The sequence below is a fragment of the Phodopus roborovskii genome, unplaced genomic scaffold, assembly GCF_943737965.1.
Source record: "Phodopus roborovskii unplaced genomic scaffold, PHOROB, whole genome shotgun sequence".
Lineage (NCBI taxonomy): Eukaryota > Metazoa > Chordata > Mammalia > Rodentia > Cricetidae > Phodopus > Phodopus roborovskii.
Window position 1 is genome coordinate 3113988 of NW_026126693.1, and position 20581 is coordinate 3134568.

Sequence of the window (20581 nt, forward strand, 5' to 3'; positions counted from 1 at the left end):
ATGTTGCCCATAAAAATGCCTCATATCTTTCTACATATATGTATCTGCATTTTTACCTGTATTAATACACATATGTATTGGGAAATTAGAGGTAGACCCTGCTAAATGAGGTTCTTTCTAGTCTTATCCAAGACTGACGATACAAGAGTAGCAAATACATGTGGAGGAAAGCAAGGCAATGGAGGGCCAGACACTTCAAGGATTATAGCACTAAGAGAAAAGTAAATGTGGGACTGGAAACACTGTCAGCAGGGGAGAGTGGCAGGGTTGGAAGTGCTGTGGGTCCCTGTGTAAGATAATGTACTTCCTACCGGGCAACAGCTGTTAGAAGAACAGTACTGATGCTTTTCCTGAATGATAAAATATCTTCTTTTGTTGGTTTATTTTTAAAGATATTGAGCGGTTTCATATCCAGATCACCAGAGAAGATGGAAACAGAGTGGTAAAGATTGAAATCTCTTTTAGAAGGGGTTATGTCTCACTTCTAAAGACAGATGAACTCTACTGACACAAAACGTTTTCTTGATATCTTTTGAATAATACCTTACTCTTATGACATGTGAAACAAAACAAAGATGTGTGGAGGAGTTTGTGACCCCTCCTCTCTGCCTCATACCCAGTGGGCCCTGAGCCTATCCAGTCTTGCTTACTTGTGCAAACCTGTCCAAAGTTAGATAAACTTTGGGGAAATTAATTGTTTTTATCAAATATAAGAATAACATGTACATTTAATCTCTGCCTTTCTGTTTGCTATTTTACTTACCATTACAGGAGGATATAGGTTAGTAAGTAGAAAAATAATCGTATTTCTCTAATTTTTATGTGTATACACACGTAGCAAATAGTTCTGCCATTCTCCTTTAGTCTGGCACATGTCCTTCCATATTTCCCCCATGTTTATTAGCTTATGCTTATTCCACATTTAGCCCCACTTCTGACAAACCCTGGTTTGGTTTATTATTAACTCCTATGTGTAATTATCTAGAAGACAATTAGAGTAGCTTCCATTTATTTTCTGAGGAAGTGTGTGTTAGTTTCAGGCATTGTGTCTGTGATGTTTTAGGCAATCTACTGTGTTCAAACCTTTACATGTTGTACCTTTGTTTACACCTCTCTACATAGTGGTACCTTTATGTTTTTGACCTAAATACTTAGATATGGATGATTAGGTTGTTGAGATATGCATTTAATAAGTTTCAGGAGGGTTTGCTAATTGCTTCCCCCCAAAAAACTAGTTTTACAAGCAAAGTATGAGAGTATCAGTAAATTTACCTTTAACATTCCCCAATTTCATGGGTATGAACTGCCATCTTATTGTCATCTTAGTCTGTATTTCTTTTACTATTTATTGAATTTGGGCACCTTCTCTGTTCACTGGCTGCTTAAATTTGCTGTTAGGATAATTTATTGATTATATCCTTGTCTATTTTTCTACTTGCTTACCTTTTCCTTGACAATTCTTATGAATGTTTAGTCTATATAAGATAACCTTTAATTTTTACACATATTTGTTGTGATTTGTGATGGTGTGTATGTGTGTGTGTGAGACTGTATATGTGTATGTGTGTGCATGTATGTGATTGTATGTGAGAGTGTATGTGTTTGTGTGTATATGGGTGTGTGTTTGTGTGTATATGGGTGTGTGTATGCATCTGTGTGTGCATATGCACATATAAGCTTGTGTGTGAGACTGTATGCGTGTGTGTATGTGTGTGTGCATACATATTTGTGCATGTAGTGCTTGTACATGAGAGTGTATGCATGTGTGTATGCTTATTTGTGTGTGTGTGTGTGTGTGTGTGTGTGTGTGTGTGTGTGTGCGTGTGCATATCATGGAGTGAGCATTGAGGTCAGAGATCTTTTACCCTGTGGATTTTAGGGATCAAACTGAGGTTGTAAAGGTTGGTGGCAGGTACCTTTACCCAACAGCTCTCAAAGTAATCTTTCTCTGAAGATTGTTTCTATGAAGACTTTAAGATTATATGAACAAGACTGAAATGGGAGGCAACATATACTAACCATGTAGCTACAATTAAAAACCTCAAACCAGAAGATCTGGCTGGAAACTGAGCAGGGCTGTGTGGGTGTAGCTCTGGCTGCTGGTGATGCACAGAGGAGGGGCAGTGTTTAGATCCCAGCAGCAGCTATGAGTACTTGGAGGAGGCTGTTAAGCACATGTATTAGATGGGATTGAGCAGGGACTGAAGAATGGGTCCAAAGATTGGGAGCCCAATGGTGCTATAGGGAGAATGAGAGGAGGGACTCCGTTCAGCTGCCCAGACAGCATCCCGCTGACCAAGATGTTTCTCCATCTGCTGGTGAGGGGTACCACTTCTGCCCACATTCTAGAAGGCTTTCGTGACAGTTTCCTATAAGGAGGTGTAATTCCACCTGTTCACTACAACACAGGTGACAGAGATGGCACTGTAGCTCCATCTCCTAGCAGAGTGAAGTCATCCCAAGGGACACAATGGATATTATAACATGGTCATGGCAGAATCTGATGCTCATCTTGTCATATGACTTTGGCTGAAAAGAGTCCCAAGCCTATTCCCCCAAACCAGAATACATGCACATAGAAACGGGGGATTTAGAGGATACAGGGGTGCTCTGGGACCATTAGCATTACTTCCCATGGCCCAGTGGCCATATATCCAGGCAAGCAAGAAACAGCTGTGTGGGTCCTGCTTTTTACCTGCCTCCAGCTCCTGCTAGCACTGGAGAAGTCCCTTTGGGTCAGAGAGAGTTTAGGCATGAATCAGTATTGTCCCGATGCTCCTCTCCTGGTCCAGCCCAGGGTTGAGTGTTTATTTTTTGGTTTGGTGATTGTTTGGTATGCATTTTGAGGAGAATGACTTGAACCTGGAATTTCACATGCTAAGCACATGTTCTGCCACATGCTAAGCCACTGAGTCATAATCCTTGCCCTTAGAAAGTAAACCCTGTTTTTTCCCCTTCCCCCCATTTTTTTTTCTTTTGGTTAGGGTCTTATTATGTCTCTCAGTTTTGCCTGGAACTTGTGACCCTGCTGCTTCAGTGTCTGAAAGCTGGTATTATAAGTGTGAACCACCATGCCCAGCGTTGATATTGCAGGTGTGAACCACTATGCCCAATGCTGGTATTTATAGGTGTGAAACACCATGCCCAGTTTGGAAGAGTAAATTCCTTGTGAGTGCATTTTGTGTGTGTGAATACATGTATATGCTGAAGTATTTGTGTGTTCATGCTGGTGTATGTGTGTTTGTGTGTTCATGTATTTGTGTGTGTATGCTAGTGTGTGTGTGTGTGTGTGTGTGTGTGTGTGTGTGTGTGTGTGTAGGCCAGAGGTCAAACATGGGTGTGATTCTTCAGATACCATCTACCTTATATTTTGAGACAAGGTCTCTCACTGGCCTGGGTTACTAACTAGGCTAAACTGGGTATCCAGCTAGTCTCAGGTAACACCGTGTCTCTGTCTCTCCAGTCATGGAATTACAAGTGCAAGCACTGTGTCTGCCTTTTTTACATGAGTCCTCAGGACCAACCAGAGGTTCTCATGCTGACAACACAGTACTTTACCAACAACACAGTACTTTACCAACTGAACCATCGCCCATCCCCCTGGAAAATGAATTCTCAGCTCCTTTTGTGAAGTAGTTGTAAAATCTGCTGATATGTTAAAAAAAAAAAAAGTATTAGCAAAACCAGATGTTAGGATTCTGAGTTTTGTTTTGTTGAACTAACTTCCCAGCCTATTCTAACCTCTCTGGGCCTCAGTTTTCCCTTGAGTTCTTTAACTTCTGACCCTCCTGCATGCTGGGAACATAGTCATATGACGCAATGCCTGGCTTATGGGGACTCGGGGATTAGTGCTCCCTGTTTGGTAGCAAGGACTCTCACTGAGCTATAGCCCCTGCCCCATCCTTTGGTTTTAAATCTCTATTGTTCTTTGGGTTTAAACAGACACTTTACATTAGAAATAGTCTTAATGTACTCTTGTTTCATTTCCTTCACTTCTAGAAGCAGTCCTTGGGTAATATTAGAGTCTAGAACCACTCAAGACATGAGTCAGCAGATGTCCTTAGAGGAGTACATGCTCACTGGGATGTTATAATACTAAGGTGTAACTATGGAAGTGTGCAAAAGCTCACTAGGAATACAGAACCAGGAAACTTGGCTGTGGTATAGGGATTCTGAGGTGAGACTTGTTTAAGAGGTAAAATCCGAGTCAGAACTTGAAGGGTGAGAGGCAAATGTTTCTGGTGGATGGGCAATGCCATCACCCTTGTGGAACACATAAAGGAAAGACCATGACCAAAGGCATCGGTTGATGAATGGCTCTGTTGGGCTGTTAAGGTGCTCTCCATGTTAGACCTGAGTCTTGGCATCATGAAGCTTTGTCTTTGGAGGTGAAGGCTTTTGTGTCTAGAGACCCAACCAAAGGGGTATGTATGATAACAACAGGAAGTTGTTCTGCTAGTGCAGATGTCTGTGGAAGGTGTGGCCTCTGCCAACCTGCCTGTTAAGCTAAGAAGAACAGAGCACAGAGCACTGGGAAAAAGGTGATGATGCTTTAAACACTTGATAGAAAAACATTTATGTTGTGTATGTGGGGAGGTACTGGTAATAAAGTAGGGGTGTTTACTTGTATCATAGGGATAGGCTTGCATAAATAATGACTTATAAAATCATTTCCCCATAGGTAATTAGAAATCCTAGCCATCTCCCAAGAGACAGAATAGCTGAAGATTTTGTTTGGGCTCAGTGGGATATGTCAGAGCAGAGATTATACTACATTGAACTGGAGGTAAGAACTAGCCCATGGGTACCAGTTTCTATAGAAACAAAATAATTTTGACATCATTGTTGTGTCTTGAAAAAGTGTGATACTTATTTATTTTATTTTATGCATTTGGACATTTCACTTGCATGTGTGCCTATGAGCCATGTAGGTGCAGTACTTGTAGAGGCTAGGAAAGGGTGTTGGATTCTCTGGGACTGAGTTACAGGTGGTTGTGGGTCCTCATGTGTGTGTGTGCCAGGAATCTAACACAGGTCCTCTGGAAGAGCAGCCAGAGCTCATACCCACTGATACAATTTTTAATGACCATGTTATTACTGATGGGAACAACCAGTGAGGGTTTATTACAGGCAATGAGCAGGTTTTGTTTTTACTACTTCTTGACTACTTTTTCTCTTCAGCTTTTTCATTTTTGGAGATAAGATGTCAAGTGTTTTCTTTTCTAGAAATCAAAGAGTGTCTTAAGATGTATCCAGTTTTGGGCAGATGAGAGTTTTACTTTAATGGTGAGTACATAGAATTCTCCATCCCAGGAAATTTTACTGGAGTTTAAATCACACACGAAATTTCTGGTGTTTTGATATTGTGCTAGTCACTCCTGTGATCAAATAACTTGATTTCTGCTGCCTTGAGCCACAGCTCTCTGACAGATGCAGAGTTGATACAGGTAAAGAGGATGGCATGCATGGGAGAGTGTGTTTTTAAAGCAGCTGCCTTAAGAGGGACGTAGAGGAAGGTAATATATGTAATCCAGAGTAGATTGCTCTAAGTGGTTTTGAGTTATTTGACTCAAAAGGAATCATGAATAGAATGGATTTGAGTATGAGGGAAGGAGTCAGAGTGTATAGTTTAGTGACCATCTAGCACCATCATTGTTTGTCTATGGGAAGGCACTGCATATGTCTTTATCTTGGATGGACAGTCTTTCCTTCCTTTCTTAGGACCAGTATTGGTATCAAGTACATATTGGTTTCACACTATTTCAAGACTTTCTTATCATTTCCTGGCCCATTTTCAGCTTACCCACTCCACAAGATATCCTAGGCATCCTTCCTTCCATGACTGTCTTTGAAAGGTTGTGTCTGTCTACTGTCCTACACAATGATATTCATTTAAGGCAGTTATCCTTGTAGGAAAGAAGCATATACTGAACATGTTTGTTCCCAGCAGATTCCCTGCCCTGTGGGTTTTGGGTCTTGCCTTTGGAGATGATAGCTAAGAGGTTTCTCTATCACCGAGCCAGCTGAGCACTGCCTGCTGGCAGCTTGCTTTGCATTTCACAGCTGTTATCATGTAATGCCATTTTTTTTAACTGAAATATTTTTGAGATTATAATAAAGTTACAAAATTTCTCCCTTCCCTTTCCTCCCTCCAAACCCTATCCATACCTCTCCCCATTCTTTTCACAATTCATGGCCTCTTCTTTAATTAATTATTATTATATGCATATATGAATACATATATACACATCTGTAATGTTACTTATTGTATGAATGCATAGACATGTATATACGTCTGTGTAATGTTACTTATTATATGAATATAGAGATATGTATATACATGTCTGTGTAATGTTATTTATTGTATGCACATAAGAATATATACATGTCTGTATAATGTCATTGTATATATGTTTTGTAATTTATTGTATAAATATATGAATGTGTATATACATGTTTATGTAATGTTACTGATTGCATACATATATTAATATATCTACATGTTTGTGTAATGTTACTTATTGTATGAATATATAAATATGTATATACATGTCTACATAGTGTTATTTGTGTGATTTCAGGGCTGACTGTCACTGGACAGTCAATTGGTAAGCTCTTCTCTGGGGAAGATCTATGATGTCATTTTTAATGCTGATCTCATTTTTTTATTTTAACAGTTTGAAATGCCCTTGGACATATCATTGAGTGGCTTAAGATTTAAGTAAGTTATCCATAGAATGTTAAATTTCATAGACATTTATAGGTAGCAAAATGATGACATCTTTTCCTAATTGTGATAGATACTGGGATGGGCTGATATTTTATGTATGTATTTTAAAATTTATTTTATGTTATGTGTGTGGATGTTTAGCCTGCATATATGTCTGTGTACCACACATGTACAGTGTTTGCAGAAGCCAAAAGAGGGCGTTGGATCCACTGGACCTGGAGTCACAGAAGGTTGTTAACTGTGGGTGCTGGGCATCAAACCCGGGTCCACTGGAAGAGCAGCCAGTGCTCTTAACTGCTGAGCCATCTACCTAGCCCCTTGTAGATCTGTTATTAATATTTCCACTCTTTACAGAATATAAACTGATTAGTCAATGGATAGAGGATTACATGTGTAAAGTCAACTGTGTTGATTTCTATAGGGCACCTGCATTTATTTTGATGTGTGGAAGTGCTTGCCTACCTGTGACTAAACAGGTTTTATGATTCAGTGAGAATGCATTTAGATAAAACATCTGAAGGCTTTCTTACTGCCAACAGGAGGTCACAGGTCAACCCACTTGCAACTCAGCTCAGTTTCTTGCTTTATTTTTTTTCTGTTATCCTCTTACACGAAAGGCAAGATTTTTCTTTTTACAGAGTATTTTATGTATGATTAAAAACAACAGATTTAAAAAAAAAATAAAGCAAAACAGAGTACCTCAAAGGTTAGAAGAAAAGAAAGTCTTCCAAATTAGAGTAATGGTAGTCCAAAGCTGTTCAATATTTCTTCAACTTTAATTAAACATATGGATATTTAATTGTGCCTATTTGAACACACACACACACACATGTTTTAGGTAATATTTACTAAACATATTATAGATATTTACAACAAATATTATAAAAACATATGTTGTAAGTAATAAAAATTTCTGTCTATTGCCAGGTTGCTGTCTTTTATGTATATTTTCATCACTGTTTTATATTTTTAAACAAAAATTGTTTGCTGAAATATATCAGAAACATGTTTCTGCCTCTGTGAGTGTGTTGTGGTAGTTATAGCATATGTGAGGAGAGTACCTCTTTACATGCATTCAATAATTTCTTTTGCTTTACCATCTTAGACTTGTCAACTTTGGATGTGATTATCATCAAGATCAAGAAAAGTTAAGCAACCAGCCTTCTTTGTGCATTTTTACCAACCACACAGGTAGAGTCAGGGTTGTCCTCATCAGTTTTGTTAACTTGAGTTCTGTACAAATTGCAGTTATTGTTCAACTATGTGAAGCCTGAAAATGAAATACAGCAGCCACATTACTTAAAAAAAATCAATCAAATGGATATTATATGTACATTTATAGTTAAATTATCTTCACTGTAATTTTATGCCCTTGTCACTAAGCAGGGAACTAAGATTAACACTTAATGGCATACAGTGAGTGACACCTCTGCCTTTCCACTATGAGTTAATACATCTGAATTAATTAGAAAATCCACCACCAACAATGTATTGTTCTAATAGGTTTTACAGATGCTGTTCTAATAGAAGGGGTGGATTCATATTTATTCAGTGCAATTTCCCACAGGAAATGTTTCCTATGACTGCCTTACTGATGTGTTGGTGTCTATAAGAATCAGGATAAACAAATAGGCCGAATAGATGTTTATTCAGGGAGAAATAACTTACAACCTAGACAGATGAACACCAGGAAATTCAACCCGATCCTCTCCTGTCTGAGTCACACCAGAAAGAGAGCACCTTTCCTGGCCCCCTCCGACCTCCTTCCACAGGTCACTTCCGCCCATGGCTCCACCCCCCAATGGGTGTTGTCTGTGCCAGAGAAGGACTATCTCACTACAATTCCCCTTTTAGTCTAAAGAAAAGATTTAGGCTTAATACAAAACTATATACAAAACAGTGAATAACAAGTGTGCTCTAAGAAAAGGAAAATCGAGAACAAAATGACCTACATATCTAGTCCTAGGGTGAGGGCATAATGGAGTTTACAATAGAGTTGTCCTAAGCTGGAAAACGTAAGTCTAGTACCTAATATATCTAACTAGGAAGAGAGAATAATAGTTGTGATAGTTTAATCTTCAACCTCATCAAGACCTGAGAAGGAAATTAACAATACTAGAGTAGACAGGAATTGCGGATGGACAACTTCCAAAAGGTGCAGCAAGGACAGAAACAGCAAGCCACCTGAACAGTCACCCTAGGTCTCATAGCAACGTTGGTACACCCAGATTTGGCTAAGGCCAAGAGAACTTGACAGACCACAACAACAGCAGGGAAGTAGAATGGCTGTCTTACCCTGACTTGGAAAGGTCAAGCAGTCTTCTATATTTGTTTCCTGTAAGCACATAGGACTGCATGTCCAAATCAGTGGTCAAGGTGGGGGCAATTCTTTGCCCAACAGGCCATTAGCTGAGGCAAGATTGAACTCCAGCAGGAGCAACAACAGTGTCCAACATATTTTCGGGAAAGTGCACGGTGCTGTCAGGAGCAACAGTGTCTCATGTCAATGGAGTACTAATATTAAAACATTTAAATGTCATGTTTTGCATGTCTATGAAGTGATTGAAGATTAAGCATCTATATCTGACTAATCTCATAGGTACAGGAAATGTGAGTGAAGATAATCTGTAATACTCGGGAACTTAGCTAAAAAGACTGATTATAACTTCCCTGAGTAAAGCAGGAACAAATACTTAAACAATATAACTATTACATATACATACATGTAAATCCCTAAAATAGAGGTAGAGTATAGGTGTCAAGACAAGAGGTAAAACTATAAAGGGCAGCAAGATAAATATCCCAAATTGTATCAATATACAAAATGTCTTGAATACAAGAAAAGTATACATACATAGAATATGGTAAAAAATAATGTGCATAAAACATTGTAAGTGGAAATATTTAACACAATATAACAAAATATAAACTTAATTTTACATAGCTTACCACATAAGAATACACAACAATGTAAGCTGTAAAATACTATCTCATTCTTACTCAAATTCTCAAGAAAATAGGCTAATCTACCTATATCCCATCTAAACCATACCTTTCCCAACCATTCCCTATTCCTGTCTAAAAGATAAACCCGAATGTAAGCATCACCCAATCCCAAATAACTAAAACCAACCCAAAGACGATGACTATTATCCCAAAATTCCAAGGGTAGGGAAAGGGGGCGTCGTTATCGTAAGATTACTTCCTGCTGAAATGGGACGATGATTGCTCCAATGGATCCTGTAGGAAGAAAATTTTTAGCAACCAAATTTCTCAACAGAACTGGCTGTGACATATGTAGCTAGTCACTGTGTGGCAGAAAATTCTTGACTGTAGTTCTATTTGAAACTCTGGCTAGGGTGTAATAAAAAGGTGCACCATTACAGCTAGCTAGTCATGAGTTGTCTTGAGCAAAACAGTCTCAAACTGGTCTTAGGGTGATGTTTGTAGTTCAGATGCATCAGGTTGAGTCAAGTGGAAACGATGATGTGGGGCCCCATCTCTTTTGATTTGTACTTTTTGTGGTCTAATTTTCTGTAGACCTATTTTATATCCTAAGTAGTTGATAGACTCTCCTTTTGTATTTTTTTAGGTGAAATTTGTAATCCCTAGCGAGGTAAAACTTCCTTTACTTTCTCAAACATTTTTTCTAATATTTCTCCTTTAGAGTCAGCTAACAATATATCATCCATGTAATGATAGATTATGGATTGTGGAAACTGTTTACGAATTATTTCTAACGGTTTTTGTACGAAATATTGGCACAGGGTGGGGCTATTTAGCATTCCCTGTGGCAAAACCTTCCATTGATATCTCTTCATCGGTTGAGAATTATTATAATTAGGTACCGTGAAGGCAAATTTTTCTTTGTCTTGTTCTTGTAAAGGTATAGTGAAGAAGCAATCATTTAAATCAATAACTATAATAGGCCATTCTTTGGGTATCAAAGAAGGCAAGGGCATTCCAGGCTGTAGAGAGCCCATTGGCTGGATAACTTTATTGATGGCTCTCAGGTCTGTAAGCATTCTCCATTTACCAGATTTCTTTTTGATCACAAATACAGGAGAATTCCAAGGGCTGGTTGATTCCTCAATATGTCCAGCATTTAGCTGTTCCTGAACCAGGCTTTCTAAAGCTTCTAACTTCTCAGAGGTTATAGGTCATTGTCCTACCCAGACAGGTTCCTCTGTTAGCCATTTTAAAGGTAGGGCTTTTGGTTCCTCTGTTTGTTCAGCATTTGTATTTTGTTTTTGTACTGTCTGGATATTTGGTCTCTGTCTTGTATAGTACTTAACAGTATTCTTTCCACAATCATGAGGTCGTCTATGGTTCCTATCTAATACTGGAGGAATGTTAATATGTGTATTCCATTGCTGTAATAGATCACGACCCCATAAATTTATCACTACATCAGCCACATATGTTCTCAACCTCCCTCTCTGTCCTTCTGGTCCTATACATTCAATCCATCTCGTGCTTTGTTTTACCTGAGACAGGGTTCCAATCCCTAAGAATTGAACATTTACCTCATGCAGGGGCCATCTTTGAGGCCAAGATTTATTAGATATGATAGTTACATCAGCTCCAGTGTCCAGGAGACCCTCAAACAGTCTATTATTCATCTTAACTATCAATCTAGGCCTATGACTATTTATAGCGGTTTGACAAAATATACGTTTTTCATTTCCTTCTGTCATGTTTGATTCAACTTCCGTCATTAGTTTGTCATCCAGAGCAGTATAAGTTTTTATAATAGGCACAGAATTTTGTAATTGTCCTGTGGGAGATTGTCTTCCACTGTGACTGGGAATGTTCGAACCACCTGTGACGTGGGGGCCTTCGAGAGGCCCTCCAAGGAGTTTCCCGATGGTAAAGGGTTTCCTTGCTTGTCTCTGGTTGATCTACAGTCATTTGTCCAGTGTCTGCCTTTGCCACATCTTCTATATAACCTAGGAGGCTGAGGCCTTCTGTTTGATTCATTCCTGGGGGTGTTATTTCTAGGGAAGCTTTGCCTACAATTTTTTTTAGATGTCCTATCTTACCACAGTTATAACATCTGACATGTTGATATCTCTTGTTTTGCATGTGTTGTATGTCTGTGGGCACATGTGTGTCATTGCATGCATACATGTGGAAGCCAGAAGACAAATTGTGGGAGAGGATTCTTTCACCATGTGGGCTCTGAGATTGAGCTCATGTCATCAAGCTTGGTGGCAAGCACTTTTACCCATGGAGCCATGTCACAATCCAATGTTTGGGATCTAAGCCTATGTACCTAGACACAAAAGCTACATGATGGGCTGTCGTCCCATGTACCTGGACACAAATGCTATGTGATAGGCTGCCATTCTAGAATTCAGAGCTTGACACGTACTTGTTTATATAGAGAATATGGGGGGGAGAGCCTAAAAATGAAAGAAGAAAAATATGGTTATATGTAAAGTCTTGTGAGAAAGCATATCAAGTTCAACCCTGAAAAACAAAGCATAATAGCCATTTTTAATATACCATTCTGAGGAGATATTTACTTCTTGGGTAACACTGAATTGAAATCATATTCTCCTTGTAAATATATACAATTATTTAAAGCAAAAATATGTGCTACTCATGCATAAATCTAACATCTAACATTTATTGGGCATTACTGTGTGCTAAGGTTATCAAAATATCTTACTTGAAATGTGTGTGTGTGTGTGTGTGTGTGTGTGTGTGTGTGAGAGAGAGAGAGAGAGAGAGAGAGAGAGAGAGAGAGAGAGAGAGAGAGAGAGCGACAGAGAGACAGAGTACTTGTGGAGGCCAGAAGAGGGCACTGAATCCCTGGAATGAGTGTTATAGGAGGTTGTGAAGTATACAGTGAGGATGCTGGAACCACAGTTTGGTCCTTTATAAAAGCAGCTAACTGATCTCAAGCACTCTTAACTGCTGAATGGTCTCTCCAGCCTCATATATTAAGTTTTGGTAACACAGTGATGAGCAAACATGACCTGACCTTTAGTAGTGGTTACTGTTGGTGACATTTCATAAGTATATACATAACATTCAAGCAGTATTATGATAAACATTATGAATGAGAATTACAGGAGGCTAGGAGAGCATATGGTGAACATTTAGTAGGAGATGGTAGAGTTCTCAACTATGTTCTAGCTTAATATGCCCATTTCTGTTTCTCCTTCTCTCCCAGCCATTCCATCACAGTCTTTTTCCTGCTACATTCTTTCACAATCTGTCCCATTGTTTGTCCTGTTAATCCTGCTCTTCCTTAGCCACATACACTCCTCCACCAACCAGTCTGTATGAACTCAAAGAATGTAATAGTTTAGCTGGAAACCATGTATGAACAAACATTTCCCACTGTGAGTGACATACAGTGAGCAGGGGTGGGGAGGAGAGGGGTTGAGAGAGGAAGGTAACAATAAACAGAGCTAGATAAGGCAGGGCCTTGCAGACCGTAAAAGCTTTTGGATTTTATTCCAAGATTTATGCAGAGTCATAGAAGATTTTTCTTATCACAATTATTTTCATAATTCTCAAGCATATACAATAATAAAAATATAATGAATGCCCAAATGTCTTATTTAATCATATAATTTTCAATATTTCCTTTATCATTCTTTCCATATATGAGTAAACCATTTAAGACGAAATTTTAGGTGGCACATACCTGTTATATCAGCACAAAAGCAGCTGAAGAAGATGGGCTGTGAGCTTAAAGTCAGCTTGGGCTCAATAGTGAGGCCCTGTCTCCAGACCAAAGGCAATGCTCAGACACTACACACTTGACTACCAAGTAATTTAGTGTGTATCTCTTTAGATATTCTTTCAAATAATCCCTGTTCCCTTACCCTTAAAAGAAACTAACTGCATTCATCAATATACAGTGGATTATTGTTCAGTCAAAGAAGAACAAAAACACATTAAGTGTAGAGAAATTGCTGGAACTGAGGTCATTATGTTAAGTGAAATAAGCTAGATATAAAAATACATTGTTTTCTCTTGAATACGGAAGCTCCGTAGAAGGGATACTAGGGAAAGGTCCGTAGAGGGCTACTAGGGAAAGGTAAAGACTAGGGGAATGTGAGACAGGGTGGTGGGGAAGGTGAGTGTGATATGTGCCTGTATAGAAAAACATATCACAGTGAGGCCTGCTACAGTGTGTCATTAATATGCAGTGGTAATTATAATAAAAGGCCATCATTGTAGCTGCTGGATGCAGAAAGGTTGGGGTGGTGGGCAAGAGAACTGGGAAATGAGCTTCAGATGAGGTCTGAGTCACATTTGAGACAACAAGGACTTGAACTACATTGGGAGAATATAGAGAAATAGATGGGTGCAAGGCATGTGTTGGAGATGAAGCATAGATACCTTCCTATAAGAAGGTGGACAGAGAAAATCCTCAAGTTTCGGTCATCAGCAGTGAACAGGGATGACATTTACTGAGGTATAGGAGCTTGGTAGACTCGGAAAGGAAGACCCCAAGCTGTCTTTTGAGCATGTTAACTAAGAGACCTGGAACATAGTAGAGGGATCAGGAGCAATGGTGGACGCAGTGGTCAGAATGTGTTAAGCATTGAAGCCATGGGAGGGAAATGAGGTGAGAAGGAAATATGCTTGATGCTTGGGAATAATACCTGGGAGCTTGAGTGTCAGGGGGTGTGGTGGGAACTCATTACACCTGCAGCCTTGGGGTACCAGCCCTAGGGCGTAGTCTTGTCTGCTATATGACAACTGGTAAGCTGGCACTTGGCGTGGTTGGAGACCAAACAGCAGAGAGGCTGCATGGGATCAGTGGCGGTGGCTGCTTTGCTGTGTATCTGTGAGTTTGCCTTTTCATTGTATCCCTTTAATAAACTGGTTATTATACCCTTGTGGGTTCCTGCATCAAGAAGGAGCATCCAATTGGAAAGGACAAAAGGATGTCTCACGAGAGAGGATAACCGAACATGTATGGATAGTGCAGAAACCAGACACAGTGAGACGGGGAGCAGCAGTGTAGCTTGATGCAGTGAGATTTTGATTCTGTTTAAGTGGAGCAGCACAAGGATCTACGATAAAGTTGTAGAAGTTTGTGAGAGAGGCGTATTTTTTTTTTTTAAATGTGCATTGGTGTTTTGCCTTGGGTGTATGGTTCCCTGGAACTGGTGTTACAAACAGTGTGAGCTGACATGTTGGTGCTGGGAATTAAACTTGGGTCCTCTGGAAGTACAGTCAGTGCTCTTAGTGGCTGAGCCATCTCTCCAGCCACAGAATTCTTTTTAAACTCCAGTTTAAATGCTTACAGGATAGATTTAGTGGGAAGGGAAATGGGACAAGGCCAAGCAGAAAGAACTTTGCTTTTGAAGATGGGATGAAGTGAGCTCAGGGGCTCACAGGGATGAACTGGGCAGGCATTTCCCTGCCTTTTACCACGTCAGGCTACAATTCTCTGTGGAGTTTCCCTTTTTATTCAGAGGAACTCGTTATGAACAGTAGAAACCATAACTTATAAAAGGACTGCTACAACTTATTTAATAACATACTGAGTTCATCTGGTACAAGATTAGGAAGTGTCTCCCTTCCTTGGCAATGTCTAAGAGGGTAGAAGTTGGTCCATGTTCTTCATAGTAAGCTTTGTAGTACAAAAAGTAAGTCTGTTTCAAGTGAGACAAAACAAGCTGCAGAAGCAATTTTTGTTTTTTGGGTAGTAAGTTGCCAGTTCCCATATTTTTCCAATTAGGTTTAAAAAAGATTCCTTACCTCTATGGTTAAACAAGATTTGTGATTTGCCTAGGCAAGTTGGTGAAAGAATTCAACCTATAGGCCAGAGCAAATAGAAAATGGTTTTCAGTACTCTGCAGAAAGAGCAGTGGACATGGCAGTAATAGAGGAATGGGTGGATGATGGTGGGTGCTAGGGTCTGCATTTTGGAGTGAGCCAGTTCACAAGCAATTTCTTGTCATACAATTAGCATCTTGGAAACAGGATAAGTTCTGTGATCTGGGACTGCAAATAATTTTGTTTGGCTGGGCCATTCTGCTGTTCCCTGTTTGGGCAGAATGGAGCCATTTTTGTTTTATTGTTTTTTTTTTTGTTTTGTTTTGTTTTGTTTTGTTTTGCTTTGTTTTGTTTTGGGGAACTTTCTGGACTAAGCTTCACTTTTTGGTTTCCCCATCACGGCCTTCTCTCCAGTGACATCTACTCCAGCAAAGTAAGATTAGAGAAGGGTCCAAAATTGCCTAATCCAAACATAGCTTCTCTGTGATGGTGTAGGTTTGGGCCTCTAAACCAGGAAATGTGACTTGAGTAGGAACACAGAACGATCCAGGGCCCAATGCATGCCCTGTTTACTTCTCCCTGTTGAAGTGATGGTGACTTGGAGCTTGGCAGGGCCTTTGAGCTGCTGTGTTATGTCAGCATTGACTTCACACTCTTCAAAGCTGCTTTGTCCTCTACTTCCCAGCTCTAGAAAGGAAAACTGGGCACCTTCCAAGGCTAAAATCTGAAGGGTGGGTGTGCGCCTGAGAGTTAATGGAAGGCAAAGCACTGTTACTGTGTCAGGTGACTTGTGGATCACTTAATGCAAACATTTCTTTTTTCAAAAATATTTATTTATTTTATATAACCAAGTCTTTTTAAATGAAAACAAACATTTATAGACAATATTTGGGAATTTGGGTGTCGTTATTTCCAAATTACTTCCTGCTGGTAAGGAGCGCTGTCATGGGGGATTCGAAGAAGATTCAGAAATCCTGGCTGTAGTCTGTAGGGCTGCTTTGTCCAGCTGTTTTGAATGTAGGATCAGCTTGTACTCTGTTTCAGGTGGTCTGGCTTGATCAAGCCACATTAGTCTGGAAGGAATCCACATCTTTTCATTTTCTGTGGAAACAAAAATAGAAATCCTTTTCCCCAGTAACTTGTCCTTGAACTTAAATTTTGGAGTCAAAGCATTTTTTTTAAATTTAATTTGTTATTTTACATGTCGATCCCAGTTCCCTCTCCCTCCCTCCCAACCTTCCTCACTCACTCCCTCCTTCCCTCCCTCCTTCCCTCCCTTTTCCCTCTCTGCCCTCTCACATGCACTCTAACCACCCTCCCATCCCCCACCCCAATTCCATATGTAGGGGAATGCCATCCAGGTGGGGTCATGTAGGTCTGACAGGTCATGTGAAGTAGGGACTAGGGCTTCTCTCCTGTCTCTAGATTAAGGCAGTTATCCCTCCATGGGGGATGTGTTGGAAAAGTCCTTTTGTGTACCAGGGATACATCCTGGCTCCACTGTCTGAGGTCCCTTTAGACTGCTCAGTCCTTCTGGCTGAGACCCATGTTTAGGGGGAGCCTGAGTCAGTCCCATGCTGGCTTCCCAGCTATCAGTCTGGTGGCCTGTTAGCTCCTCCTTGTTCAGGTATGTGTTTCTGCCATCTGGTCTTGTCCTCTCCATCTGCATCTGAGTTCTACTTTGACTCAGTGTTTATGTATGGGTGTTTGCTCCTGTTTCCAACAGGCATTAGTTGAGGGCTCCATGGATAGGTTAGTTGTTGATCTCAATATCCGGGAAGGGCATTTATGATAGCCTTTCCACGGAAGCTCAAATTGTTATTTGGCAGCAGTCTTGTAGTTCTCTAGACCTTTCTTTGTGTTCAATTTTATCTTCAAACCAATATTGGCTCCCTCTTTTATGTTCTCTCTCTCTCTCTGTCTCTCTCTCTTTCCTATCTTCTATTCCTAACCAGGCTCAATCTTCCTGGTTGCACATGTTTTCCTTTCCTCCCCCTCGTTTTCTCCTACTTCTCTCTCCATTCGCTGCCCCCCACCACTTCCCCTGAGCTCTGGGGGACTTGTCCCTTATCAGTTCTGTGAGGGACTTTATATGAATCTCTTAGAATACACCTTGCACCTTGTATCCTAGTTCCTCTGGTAGTGTGAATTATAGGCTGGTGATCCTTTGCTCTAGGTCTAAAATCCATATATGAGTGAGTACATACCATGTTCCTCTTTTTTGTGACTGGGTTACCTCATTCAGGATGGTTTCTTCAAGTGCCATCCACTTGCTTGCGAATTACAAGATACCATTATTTTTTCCTGCAGAGTAGTATTCCATTGTGTAGATGTGCCACATCTTCATTAACCATTCTTCAATTGAGGGGCATCTATTCTTGCTATTACAAATAGTGCTGGTATGAACATAGTTGAACAGATGTCTTGGTTTCATGGATGTGAATCCTTTGGGTATATGCCTAAGAGGGGGATTGCCGGGTCCTGTGGTAATCTAATTCCCATTTTCCTGAGGAACCACCATACTGATCTCCAAAATGGCTGTATGAGTTTGCACTCCCATGAGCAGTGGAGGAGTGTTCCCCTTTCTCCATATCCTCTCCAACATGAGTCATCATTGGTGTTTCTAATTTTAGCCATTCTGGCAGGAGTAAGATGGTATCTCAAAGTTGTTTTGATTTGCATTTCCCTGATAGCTAAAGATGTAGAGTATTTTCTTAAGTGTCTTTCAGCCTTTCTGATTTCCTCTATTGAGAATTCTTTCTTCAGTTCCGTACCCCATTTTTTAATAGGGTTATTTGGTGTTTTGTTGACTAGTTTCTTGAGTTCTTTGTATATTTTGGAGATCAGCCCTTTGTCGGATATAGGTTTGGTGAAAATCTTTTGCCAGTCTGTGGGCTGCCATTTGGTCTTGTCGACAGTGTCCTTTGCCTTACAGAAGCTTCTAAGTTTGAAGAGGTCCCATTTATTAATTGTTTCTTTCAGCGACTGTGCCCCTGGAGTTATGTTCAAGAAGCAGTCTCTTATACCAATTTGTTCAAGGGTACCTCCTACTTTCTCTTCTAAGAGGTACAATGTGGCTGGATTGATGTTGAGGTCTTTGATCCATTTGGACTTGAGTTTTGTGCATGGCGACAGACATGGGTCTATCTGCAGTCTTCTACACACCCTCATCCAATTGTGCCAGCACCATTTGTTGAAGATGCTGTCTTTGCCCCATTGTATAATTTTAGCTGTTTTGTCGAAAATCAGGTGTTCATAGGTGCGTGGATTAATATCAGGATTTTCAATTCGATTCTATTGGTTTACCTGTCTATTTTTATGCCAATATCAGGCTGTTTTCAGAACTATAGCTCTGTAGTAGAGCTTAAAGTCAGGAATGGTGATGCCTCCTGACGTTCTTTTATTCTATAGGGTTGTTTTGGCTATCCTGGGTCTTTTGTTTTTCCATATAAAGTTGATTATTATCCTTTCAAGGTAGGTGAAGAATTTTGGTGGGATTTTCATGGGGATTGAATTGAATCTGTAGATTGCTTTTGGTAAGATTGCCATTTTTACTATGTTACTCCTACCTAACCAAGGGCATGGGAGATCTTTCCATTTTCTGGCATCTTCTTTAATTTCTTTCTTTAGAGTCACAAAGTTCTTATTATATAGGTCTTTTACTTGTTTGGTAAGTGTTACACCAAGATACTTTATGTTGCTTGTGGCTATTGTAAAGGGTGATGTTTCTCTGATTTCTTTCTCTGCCTCTTTGTCATCTGAAAAACATAGGGCTACTGATTTTTTTGAGTTTATCTCGTATCCTGCTAGTTTGCTGAAGGTGTTTATCAGCTGTAGGAGTTCCCTGGTAGAGTTTATTGGGTCGCTTATGTAAACTATCATATCGTCTGCAAATAGAGACAGTTTGACTTCTTCCTTTCCAATTTGGATCCCCTTGATCTCCTTTTGTTGTCTTATAGCATTAGCTAGAACTTCTAGTACGATATTGAAGAGATATGGAGAGAGAGGACAGCCTTGTCTTGTTCCTGATTTTAGAGGAATTGGCTTAAGTTTCTCTCCATTCAGTTTGATGTTGGCAGTTGGTTTGCTGTATATTGCTCTTATTGTGTTTAGGTATGTTCCTGTTATCCCTGACCTCTCCAAGACCTTTATAATGAAAGTGTGTTGAATTTTGTCGAAGGCTTTTTCCGCATCTAGGGAGATAATCATATGGTTTTTCTTTTTCTGTTTGGTGGATCACGTTTATAGATTTTTGTATGTTAAACCATCCCTGCATTCCAGGGATGAAGCCTACTTAGTCATGGTGGATGATTTCTCTGATGTATTCTTGAATCCGGTTTGCCAGTATTTTATTGAGTATTTTTGCATCGATGTTCATCAGGGATATTGGTCTGTAGTTTTCGTTCTTAGTTGTCTCTTTTTGAGGCTTGGGTACCAAGGTTATTGTGGCCTCATAAAAAGAGTTTGGCAATGAACCTTCTGTTTCTATCTTGTGGAACATTTTGAGGAGTAGTGGTATTAGTTCTTCCTTGAATGTCTGGTAGAATTTTGCACTGAATCCATCTGGCCCTGGACTTTTTTTGGTTGGAAGGCTTTCGATGACTGCTTCTATTTCATTACAGGTTATTGGTCTATTTAAGTTGTTTGTCTGTTCTTGATTTAATTTTGGTAAGTGATAGTTATCCAGAAACTTGTCCATTTCCTTTGAATTTTCAATTTTTGTGGAATACAGATTTTCAAAGTATGACTTGAAAATTGTCCGGATTTCCTCTGTGTCGGTTGTTATGTTCCCCTTTTCGTTTCTGATTTTGTTAATTTGCATGTTCTGTCTCTGCTTTTTCGTTAATTTGGATATCTTGTTGACTTTCTCAAAAAACCAACTCTTTGTTGCATTGCTTTTTTTCATTGTTTTTATTTTGTTGTTTCAGCCCTCAAGTTGATTATTTCCTGGCGTCTACTCCTACGGGGTGAATTCGCTTCTCTCTGTTAATTCTCTTATGTGACTATCCTCTGTTTTCTTCATATGGGCACTTAGTGCAATGAATGTCCCTCGTAGCACTGCTTTCAAGGTGTCCCATAAGTTCGGGTATGTTGTATCCT

The 20581-nt window shown here is 39.8% G+C and overlaps 1 protein-coding gene across 2 annotated transcripts in view; it reads left to right on the forward strand.

Annotated features, from left to right (window-relative positions):
* The window catches only part of Gsap (gamma-secretase activating protein), a 107957-nt gene that overhangs the window by 23639 nt on the left and 63737 nt on the right, over positions 1–20581 (forward strand). For both annotated transcript variants that reach the window (XM_051174820.1, XM_051174821.1), the window contains 5 exons: positions 393–442; positions 4682–4786; positions 5227–5286; positions 6678–6721; positions 7836–7921. In XM_051174820.1, coding sequence (XP_051030777.1) covers positions 393–442; positions 4682–4786; positions 5227–5286; positions 6678–6721; positions 7836–7921 — 345 coding nt within the window. The remainder of the gene's footprint in view (positions 1–392; positions 443–4681; positions 4787–5226; positions 5287–6677; positions 6722–7835; positions 7922–20581) is intronic.